The 12,147-nt window shown below is 32.6% G+C and overlaps 1 protein-coding gene and 1 pseudogene across 1 annotated transcript; both read left to right on the top strand.

Moving 5' to 3' along the window:
• Positions 1-4,013: 4,013 nt before the first annotated feature.
• Positions 4,014-5,237, top strand: LOC116131721 (annotated as a pseudogene).
• A 5,651-nt stretch (positions 5,238-10,888) lies between these two features.
• LOC116131720 (glycine-rich protein DOT1-like) lies at positions 10,889-11,257 on the top strand. The gene has a single exon (XM_031417383.1). It carries the CDS (start codon positions 10,889-10,891, stop codon positions 11,255-11,257), a length of 369 nt encoding a protein of 122 aa, XP_031273243.1.
• Positions 11,258-12,147: the final 890 nt, after the last annotated feature.

Here is a 12,147-nt window from a genome sequence, read left to right as displayed (position 1 = left end):
TATTGAGTTTAATTATCTTCAATACTTGTTTATTTTGGGGGCTATTCATAGTAGTGTTATAATATTTGCGCTCTCTTCATAATGGGTTAAACTTTTTATTAAGGGAATTATTATGTTACTCCGGGTTTAATTTACTTTCACTTCGCCTAAGTTCAATAACAAAAAAAAAAAAAAAAAAAAAAAAAAAAAAAAAAAAAAGGAAATATCCTGATTTTGCCGACACTTGGAGCTAGGACCCATTACTTAGTGGTTGCATGTGATATGATGTCTCAGGCATGTGACATCGGATGAATAAAATGAGCGATGACATGTCAATATAGCCGTGATGGGCGTGATTGAAATTAAATGAACCGAAACCTCATGGCCTATTTGCTTTATTTCTCAAATTTTTGATGGTTTAAGGAGGATTAATTCCTTGCTTGTCTACGATCGGTCAGGTAATGCGGTTAATAGGAGATAAAATCCTATAAGTTAATTCTTTAATTTGTTTTTGAATGGTTCTATTGGCCCAACCTTTGGACTTAGAAATCAATTTTTAGTTTTTTTTCTTTTTTTTTTTATAATTAAATGTTAAATAGACTATTATCAGATAACACTTTTATCATGAAATTATAGTTATAGGACATTTTATTGGATAAAATAATGAGAAGACACTTCTTCACGGTTTAAAAGCGCTAACTTTAACTTAGAGGGTATTAATGTAATTTTATGTGTAATATAGTTTCCCATAAATAAATTTTTTTTTCAAACTACAATAATTTGAAAAAAAAAAAAAATAGAGCAATAAGAAAATGACATGTTTTCTTAAATTCTTTATTCTTTACCATATACTTCTAACATCCACTTCTATATTAAAAAACCTAATTTTTATATGCTTACATCATATTATTGCACAATGGAAATAATTTTCAAAACCAAAAGATAGTTGAACAGTGGTATGAATTTTTGTAATAAGATATATCAAGTTATAATTCACATAAAATTGTAAGCTTTTCTAATTACTTTTAAAAAATATTTTGTAATAAATTAAGGATGTTAAATATATACATATATATATATATATATTTTTTTTTTTTGGTTGTGGGGTGGGTGGGCGCCGAAGATTACGGGCTAGGTAATTACTCGGAAACTCGGCTAATAATCTGGGGGCCGGGGATTGATTCATTTCACAACCTAACCTGGTCCTTGGGCTAGACCCAAGGGAGTCCAAACCTTGGCCCCGTGCCCAAGATTACGGGGCAAGGTAATTACTCGGAAACTCGACTAATAAACCTATGGGCTGAGGATTGATTTCGGTGCTTGGGCTAGACCCAAGGGAGTCCAAGCTTTGGCCCTGTGTATATATATTACTTGTTTGTAATTTATTGTTTCTAAGCCCAATTTTATTTATAGTTTAACCCCACCCACAGAGGCACAGAGCCCAATACTTGCAGTTTTTAAACGAGTAAAGGTTGATGCCAGTCATATTCGTGCCATATATTAATCATGTCGTGTTTGGGCTGAGGGTTCTCACCCTACCAACTCAATTAGGGAAACAATTAATTAAACGAGATGTCTCAACCCACTAACACGTTTATAACACGATTAATCGTCTATGACACAATTACTCGTTTCTGATATAATTTGTTTATGACATAATTAATAAAATAAAAACTATAATTTTAATATAAAAAACAATACCTAAGCTGAAAATTGTAATTTGTTTATAGATTTTTAAATTTTGGACATTGAACTTAAGTTTATTACGTTTATTGTGTTTATAATAATTTTGTACTTATGTGTTTGTCAATTGTTGTTACAATTTAGTTAAACTTTGAGCAAATTATTACAAGTTAAATTCATGTTAAATAGGACGGATTATGGGAAAAATTAATTAAAATATCATTTCAAGTTTGAAATGAATTGAATAATCATGAAATTTGAAATTCTTTATTAAATGAGAATTTGCTTTAAGTAATATAAACTTATCGTTTAAGCAATATAAACTTATACGTAATATGTTTATCTTTTAAATGATATGTGTTAAATTACTTAAGTGATAAAGTTTATAACTATTTAATTTATTCTAAATTTGAGATGATGTTTTAATAGTTATAAACATGTTAGATGAGTTTAAATGTGAGGGAAACGCCGGGAGCTCCTGGGTTATACTTTTTTATGCAAGTTAGGACACCTTTATTTATTATTATTATTATTTTTCAGTAGCAGAAACTAAGAGAAGTTGGTAAATTATGTTGGGTGACTGGGGAAAATTTACAAAAAGACTAAAACACCATTGTAAATAGGACAAAATTTAAAAGTTTGCAAGTAGTACTNCACATTAACAAAAAAAGGATTTTCAGATAAACAAATGGGAGAGTCCGTAGCAACTATATATCTTGCTATTTCCTCTCGTGTAATATGTGTATTGTATTGTCATGTTAAGAGAGTTGAAGATTGTGGATTAAAATTAAGTTGAGTTTGAATTTGTCTACCTGATCCGCTTGAAGATGCATTTATTTGGGGATGCTTCTTCTCTACGTGTTATTGCATCGTCGAAGTCCCCTTCTCAACGCCAATAATGGTTCCACATAAATTACATATCCCACATGATTCTTCCCCCTCCCCATTTGTCTTTGGCAGTTTTGATTTGGTGAAGTATCGCCAGACATCGGACACGACCCTCTTTGATGGTCGGGGGGTTGGGCTATGTCCGTGCCCGTTGACTCGCAACTCGCATGTATTTGGCTATACCTCGTCCCGATCGAATGTGGTTGTGGAATTGCAGCTGCTTCCTCTGAAGGAAATTGTGAAAATGGATTGAAGGCTTCAATTTCTTCGGTGGATGGAACGTAAAACTCATTTGGGGAAGACATTATAAATTTATGATAAAATAATAAATAATTAAAATGAAAAGAAATTAAATAATAATATGAAATTATGATGATATTGAAAAATAGAAAAAAATTTGAATAATATAAATAAATTATAAATATAAATTGAATGAGAAATTAATTGGAGATTTAGAGTAGAGAGATTGAGAGAATGAAAGAATGAGAGATTGATTGGTGTGAAAAAAATGAAAGGTTTTAAGGTTATTTATAGTGTAGTTGTGGGGGGGAAAATGAAAAAAAAAACTTATAATTATAACCGTTAGCTGCTCTGCTATGACCGTTGGCAGCCAACGGTTATAAAAGGTTAATTTTTTTTTTAAAATAAATTTTATAAAATTTCATTTTAACCCTTTAATTTATACTTATTTAAGGGGTTTAATGTGATTTTACAAGGGACTAAAAGGATAAAATACAAAAAAAAAAAATTTGGGCCCCGGCCCAAGCCTTGGACGAGGGCCCTCCTCCTTAGGCCTGGTCCCGTTTTGGGACTAGATCTCCTAGGACAGATCCTAAGACTGGATTTTGATGCTAGGCTTTGAGCCCGATCTCAAATGCCCAGCTCTAAATAAAACTATTCCTTTTTCACCTAGGGTGTCCCAGTTTATTCGCTTTTGTTTTTAATTTCCCAACAAAGTAACGGACGTTTGCTCCGTTTCTCAAACTTCTGGCACAAATCCAAACCAAAAAAATTTCCATTTATCTAATGGTTATGGAGCTCTCAGCTCTAATTTGTGCCATGCCTTGAGTTCATCATCCTTTTTATGAGCTCCGATTTCTGGAGTTTGAAGCAAGACAAAAGGCTCAGCTCAACACCAGTTTCATGCTCGTCTTCTTGTTCTCTCTTCCATATGGAGAAGCCCTAGACTGGAAAGTTGTGTAATCAGCAACTGGGGTGTGTGATTCTTCTCCCTTGTCTTAGTTTGGTCTTACTTTGCTTTGATATTCAGCTTTAACTGGGTAGCAATAATGGGGACACTTCCTTAGTCAACAATTATGAAATCCCATAAGCACTCAATCTTCAAATTCCAGTGATCCTATTTTCTCCACTGCCCCACAACCACTGTTTTTGTCTTCAATAAAAATGATTCAGATCCTTGTTTGGGTCGCTATATTTATGTGCATAATTTCCCAGCCGCTTCAATGAAGCCTTTTCCAGAATTGCCATTTGCTCACACCAGGACCGAGAAAAATATGTGTCCATACTTGAGCAACCTCGGTCTGGCCCTCGAATCAGAATCATGAAATGGTTTTGTTAAATGATAGTTGGTATTTGACTAACCAGTTCTTGTTAGAGGTTATTTTCACAATAAGATGAAGAATTACAAGTGTTTAACGAATGATTCTTCACTTGCATCAGATTTATGTGCCCTTTTATGCGGACTTTATATCAGTAGTATCTGTTTGCCGGTGCTAGCACATCACTGAGAGACTTTCTGCATGATTTACTCAAGTGGGGAAGAGAGGAGAAGAGTGGAAAAAAATGTGGGGTAGAGATCATTTCTTTGTTGTGGGAAGGATTTCTTGGGATTTCAGGAGACAAACTGATAATGAAACTGATTGGGGTAGCAAGTTTAGGTTCTTGCCTGAATCTATAACATGACAATGTTGTCGATTGAAGCGAGTTCTTGGAACAATGACTTTGCCATACCATATCCAACATGCTTCCATCCTTCATCAGAAGGTGAAATTATTCATGGCAAGACAAAATGCGAAGGCAAAAAAGGCGGTACTTGTTCTCGTTTGCTGGAGGTCCAAGCGATCTTCAAGGTTCCATAGGGGAAAGATTATAGACCAAGTCAGCTTCAGGAAGTTTATGTAAATTGATAGATATGTAATTATGGTGAAATGCAACAACCCTGTTAACGTGATGAAGGTGTTTCAAAGCTCAGTGTTCTGTTTGCAGCCTCAAGGGGATTCATACACCAGGAGATCAATTTTGATGCGATTTTGGTGGTTGATTCCAGTTTTTTTCCATCCGGGTACTGCTTATGCTCAATATTTATGGCATTTACCAAAGATTATAACAACATATCTTTGTATTGCCAGTGAGAGATGTTAAAGATTGGAAAATGATGATTATGAGACATTGCTTGGAGTTCCAGGGATGAGTGTTAGCATTAAGAGAGAGGTTGTAAGCTGATTCAAGAGTAATTATGCAGATCCAAAGTCAAATTAGAGAGTGTGGAAGATGCATTTGATTTAGCAATTAAGGGAATTCTTGAGAGAACAGAGGGAATTAGGAGGATTATTAGGGAGGGAAAGGATCCTGCTATTGGTTTTGCAGATGGAGATGATTTTAAGTACACATTTTCTCGTATGAGGACAAAGTTGAATGGTAAATTCAAATCAATGCTTTTAAACTAGGATATTCACATCACATGTTCTTTCCAATAGGAATATTGGGAAATATTAGTTGGCTTGTTCATGTAATCTTTAGAAGACAGCAATTTTGTTCAATGATTGGCTTATATTATACAGTTGAGCTCATAGAATTTTCTTTTGTAATATTGAGTTAAATATCTTCAATACTTGTTTTGGGGGCTATTCATAGTAGTGTTATAATATTTGCGCTCTCTATAATGGGTTAACTTTTTATTAAGGGAATTATGTTACTCCGGGTTTAATTTAACTTTTACTTCGCCTAAGTTCAATAACAAAAAAAAAAAAAAAAAAAAAAAAAAGGAAATATTCTGATTTTGCCGACACTTGATAGCTGGACCATTCTTAATGGTTGCATGTGATAGATTCTCAGCGCATGTGACATCGGATGAATAAAATGAGCGATGACATGCAATATAGCCGTGATGGGCGTGATTGAAATTAAATGAACCGAAACCCATGGCCTATTTTTCTTATTCCTAAATTTTTGCATGGTTTAAGGAGGATTAATTCTTGCTGTGCTACGATCAGGTCAGGTAATGCGGTTAATTAGGAGAATAAATCCTATAAGTTAATTCTTTAATTTGTTTTTGAATGGTTCTATGGCCCAACTTGGACTAAGAAATCAATTTTAGTTTTTTTTTTTTTTTTTTTTTATAATAAATGTTAAATAGACTATTATCAGATAACACTTTTATCATGAAATTATAGTTATAGGCATTTATATTGGATAAAATAATGAGAAGACACTTCTTCACGGTTTAAAAGCGTAACTTTAACTTATTGAGGGTATTAATGTAATTTTATGTGTAATATAGTTTCCCATAAAATTTTTTTTTTTCAAAAATACAATAATTTGAAAAAAAAAAAAAAAATAGACAATAAAATGACATGTTTTCTTAAATTCTTTATCTTTACCATATACTTCTAACAACACTTCTATATTAAAACCCTAATTTTTATATGCTAATCATATTATTGCACAATGGAAATAATTTTCAAAACCAAAAGATAGTTGAACAGGGTATGAATTTTGTAAAAGATATATCAAGTTATAATTCACATAAAATTGTAAGCTTTTCTAATTACTTTTAAAAAATACTTTGTAATAAATTAAGGATGTTAAATAACTTTTTTTTTTTTTTTTTTGGGGGGGTGGGTGGGCGCCGAAGATTAAGGGCTAGGTAATTACTCGGAAACTCGGCTAATAATCTGGGGGCCGGGGATTGATTCATTTCACAACCTACACTGGTCCTTGGGCTAGACCCCGGGAGTCCAAACCTTGGCCCGTCCCAAGATTACGGGGCAAGGTAATTACTCGGAAAATCGACTAATAAACCTATGGGTCGAGGATTGATTTCGGGCTTGGGCTAGACCCAAGGGAGTCCAAGCTTTGGCCCGTGTATAATATTACTTGTTTGTAATTTATTGTTTCTAAGCCCAATTTTATTATATGTTTAACAACCCACAGAGGCACAGAGCCCAATACTTGCAGTTTTTAAACGAGAAAGGTTGAGCCAGTCATATTCGTGCCTATATTAATTGTCGTGTTTGGGCTGAGGGTTCTCACCCTACCAACTCCATTAGGAAACAATTAATTAAACATGTCTCAACCCACTAACACGTTTATAAACGATAATGTCTATGACACAATACTCGTTTTGATATAATTGTTTATGACAGTAGATTAAAATATAATAAAATAACTATAATTTAATATAAAAAACAATACCTAAGCTGAAAATTGTAATTTGTTTATAGATTTTTAAATTTTGGACATTGAACTTAAGTTATTACGTGTATTGTTTATAATAATTTTGTACTTATGGGTTTGTCAATTGTTACAATTAGTTAAACTTTGAGCAAATTTTACAAGTTAAATTCATGTTAAATAGGACGGATTTGGAAAAAATAATTAAAATATCATTTTAAGTTTGAAATGAATTGAATAATCATGAAATTTGAAATTCTTATTAAATGAAATTCTGTTAAGTAATATAAACTATCGTTTAAACAAATAACTTATACGTAATATGTTATTTTTAAAGATATGTGTTAATCTTAAGTGATAAAGTTTAAACTATTTAATTTATTCTAAATTTGAGATGAATGTTTTAATAGTTAAAACAGGGTTAGATGAAGTTATACCTTTATTTATTATTATTATATTTTCAGTAGCAGAAACTAAGAGAAGTAGAATTATGTTGGGTGACTGGGGAATTTACAAAAAGACTAAAACACCATTGTAAATAGGACAAAATTTAAAAGTTTGCAAGTAGTACTGTGCCTTTTAAAACCTGCTCGTTTGATTACACATACTTCATCTTTATCAATACCCATCACAAAGCTTCTATTCCATCTTCACAATCATAAACACAAAGAATTACAATCTTCTTGAAATTGGCAAAAAAATAGTTACATAATATATTCCTTTACCAAAACATAATCAACAAACAAAAGCATTACATTTTTCACCATCTCTCATACTCAATCCATCTCATCCACATAAACCCCCATGTAGCCCCTCCTTTGCAACATCTCTCTTTGCTCTATAAAGCTTGTGTAAAGGAACCAAATCTATTGTCACAGGTGGCTAACAAGTTAATAAAACACTTGAACTTTTAGTTGCCTTACCACAAATGCGTCATCATTTAGTGTCCAAATTTGAAAGGTTTCACAACCAACCACCTTGGAGCAATGAGTCTGTAATGTCATCTACCTTCTCTGTCATTATTAAGTCTAAATCCTTCTTGGATCTGTTCGAGTAGTGAATTATGTGTATGTGTTCAAAGTTTGCCCTATTTTACTTCACTCCTACTTAATCACATTTGCATCAACCTCCTCACATGCTTAAGCTTGTGTTTTCATCATCTGACCAAGGATGACTAAGATCTATATATCTCTTTGTGCTTGTCCATCGATTCATTCTTCTCTACAATACCTCAAAATCTTCGTCCTCATCACCTTGCAATGGCAAAACTTCAATGAGAATGAACACTCTTGGCACCTTCTGTCTCACACACTTAGAAAGGATCTTGAAGAAATGATGATCATCTTTGATATTAACCAAATCCTTATCCCGTGGTTGCAAACATCTTAAACCATACTCTGTTCTTGGCAGGAGCTCACCATCACCAGTAAGTCTCTTCACATTGCCAAAATAACTGCCTTCTTGTATACTGTTTAGGGGAGAATTCTGGTACCATTTTTTGCTGGCCAAAGAATTCCACCATCAATTAAAAAAGTACTCAGTATAAAACATTAGCTTATTGTTTATATAAAAGTTACATTAAAACTTAATTACAATAAACATAACTGAAATTTGTATCACAAATAATCTATATAACCATTTAAAAACACAGTTAAATCAATTTTGTCATCATTGAACCTATGCACTTTAATCAAAATAAATAAAACTTGAATTATCTAAAGGTACAATTTAAAAAGACACAATTACTAATCCTATATATAAAAAATTGCATTCAAAGTTCGGTAGAATTAATATCACCAAATATCTATACATCCATATAAAAAAAAAAAAAAAAAAAAAACACAATTAAATCAATCCACAAACTGAATTTTTTAATCATTGAACCGATCCACTTTAAATAAAATAATTAGAACCTAAACTTAATACAAATAGGGATTTGACATGCATTAAACCTAGTCAAACGTGTAGAGCATAAATTAAAAACCATCAACAACATACATATGGAGAATTTATTTAATCTATTACATCATTTTCATGAACCCATCAGCTATCACATAACTGAACAACACATAAGAAACTGAAAACTGAAATTAAAATGAAGCATCACAAACATGCTTGAAAATGTTCTTTCACATCATTATCATGCACCCATCAGCAACTACATAGTATGAACAGCACATACAAAAACCCAAATCTGGCATACATTTTTTCTATTTTATGGAAAAAAAAAAATCAAGCTTAATAATATTAAAATTTTATATCACAACAAAATTGATAAAAATCATCAATGTATATTTCTAAGAACACAAACCCTAGATATTCATATAAAATACCTCTAACTATATAAACCCTAGTTCTTAGATCTTAGGAATATATAAAAATCAAGAATTTATGGTTTAAAAATAACAATAACAACAAAATTATTATGTGAAATATAACTGAAAAACAAGCAAAATCTATATTCGTAACTACTTTCGTAGCGTTTAGTTCCGAGAATTTTTAATTACTAAAAAGATAGAATTATCACTGAATTAGATTATCTTGAAGATTATTAGGTAAATGTTATCTTAATATATATGTTTGGTTAGATTGGTGAGTATGAATAATTAATATGATTGGTTGGAATGAATAAAATATTATCATAGTAGTTTTTATTGAATTGTCCTTCCTTGTTAATATTATTATTATTTAGAACATTATTTTTTAACTTTGAGAATTTAGTAACAATAGTTTAAAATTTAACATATCAATTAGGATTGTATCATTTTTCCCTTAAGGAAATTTGGATAGTACATCATTATTATTATTATAAGAATTGTAATACATTATTTTAGGATTAATTAGGTGTGAACGGAAAATTATACAAATCTTGCCGACACTACTTGAAATAGTTTATGTAACTAGCAAACATCGAAAAAGAAATCGGCCCCATGGTGTTTACTTTACCTACAAAAGAGATAGAAATCAGAAAACATGTGGTAATCCTTTACTTGTTCCGTAAAAGGGGCAAAAGAAATTTGATATAACTGTTCATTGATTTATATTAGACTTGAAAAACTTTCTTTTAAATAGTAAATTATAATAATATGAATGGATGGCACAATAAACTATTATTTGAAGGGCACATTTCACGAGCAATGTTTACAACCGTAAAACGTTAGATTCGTCCATGGTTTATTGCTTTATAACAATGATAGAAATATCCAAAGATTATATCACGAGCAAATGTTAATGGGATAATATTACTCTTTATTTGAATTATGTATAGGGCTTGTTTGATTTGTGGTCCAAAAATTAGTATAATTTAATTTACTGAATTGTATTGTATTGTATTGTTATATATATATATTTTTTTTTTTGGGTAAGAGGTAATTCTATGTATATTGTTATATTTTAAATATTCGAAAATATGGTATTTAAAAATGGTTTCAAATTAAAAATTATGAAAACGGTTATAATCATTTTTTGATTCACAGATTACATCCAAAAACTGTTTTTGTAAACATTTCAACTCATTTTATACAATGCATTTTCATGAGATTTATATTCTTTATTTCCAAAAACAAAAAACTGTATATATCAAACATACCAGGCGCCATACATCAACCCATACGATTTGAGAGTAAATATAAAAATGAAATAATATTTCATGGTGAACTGAAACTGATTTTCAAACCTTATCCAGTAATTGAATCATTATCCAGAAACTTTGATGGTATCCTGAGAGAGAAAAGTAAAGAGCCATGTGCTGTTACACGGCAACATGCTTTAAATATCTTAAACCTAACATTCCGACTCTAGGTAACGTGGCTTATATGGCCGACTGTCTGCTCATCTATATAAACGCCTTTGATTAACATAACATTATATTCATCTTCTTCCTTCCAACCAATATTTTAAAAAAGAAAAACACTAGCAAGGAAAAATGTCTCACCAAGGACCTCAGAACCAAGGGCCTGGAGGGCATAACCAGGGCCACGGGGATGAGCACGGTCATGGCGGAGGGCATGCAGGGGGACCTCCTGGAGGCCAGCAAGGTCATGGCGAAGGGCATGCAGGGGGACCTCCTGGAGGCCAGCAAGGTCATGGCGAAGGGCATGCAGGGGGACCTCCTGGAGGCCAGCATGGCCTTGGTGGCGGGCATGTAGGGGGACCTCCTGGAGGCCAGCGCGGTCAGGGTGGAGGGAACCAAGGGGACCATGGTCATGGTGATAATAAACATGGTCACGGCGGAGGACGTGATCAGGGTCATGGACATGGTCAGGGTATCGGTGGGGGAAATCATCCACATTAGAAGAGGCATCCAGGGATGGCGCAGTCCCTGTGATTACCACCTATATATATATATATATATAATCCTTGAGAACATGCATTGATGACTATGCCAATTTGGGTTTAGTTTATCGATGTTTAAATATTTATGTAGTGGTTCTCCTTGTGTACTTAAAATACTTGTTATGAACATGAAAATAAAGGTGGTAAATAAAAATTTAACCTGGCTTTGTCGTTTTGGATTGGGGAAAGTGGGAATTACCCTCAAGTATCCATATATTCCCGTTATCTGAAAAGTAAATATATTTACACGTTAAGCAGTAAAGAGAATTTGTGAGGTTAAACGATTAGCCGCAGATAGTGCTCGAATTAACACATACTCGTGCTACATCTTTTACTGTTATGTACTAGGAAGGAGATGAAACTTGAGAAAATAGAAAAGATGAAATCAGCAAATTTTGGCCTTCTAAAAAATATTGAAGTGAGAATAAAAAATATACGAGAAAATAGAATACAAATTGCATAACAGTGCGCTTAGGATTGCCATAACTTAAGCATCAGCAACAAAAGTGTTTCATAAACCACTTTTGAAATTGATTAATTTTCAAGCTGCTTATAAAATAGACAACTTACAAAACGTCTTAAACTGCCACTTCACCACTTTTTTAAATATTTATTAATTAAAATATTTCAATTAACCTAAATTTGATTATACTAAATTAAAAATCTGTTCTCATCCTTCCCTTCTCTTCTATTCTCCTCCTCTTCCTTTCTTATTTGTTTCCCAATCTCAACCGCACCACCGCTGTCTATCCTCTTCCACCACCACTCGCAACCGCGCCGCCACTATTCACGAGGCACTGCCGAGGTGCGGCCAACCACCAATCCCGTGCCTCCGCGGCACTGCCACCA

This window comes from Pistacia vera, unplaced genomic scaffold (assembly GCF_008641045.1).
Source record: "Pistacia vera cultivar Batoury unplaced genomic scaffold, PisVer_v2 Contig240, whole genome shotgun sequence".
In the NCBI taxonomy this organism is placed as follows: Eukaryota; Viridiplantae; Streptophyta; class Magnoliopsida; order Sapindales; family Anacardiaceae; genus Pistacia; species Pistacia vera.
The sequence above is the reverse complement of the archived record's forward strand: the minus strand, read 5'-3'. Positions and strand labels throughout refer to the sequence as shown.

Excerpts from the sequence above, each read along its gene's own strand:
- LOC116131720 (XM_031417383.1), top strand. The coding sequence starts at position 10,889 with ATGTCTCACCAAGGACCTCAGAACCAAGGGCCTGGAGGGCATAACCAG.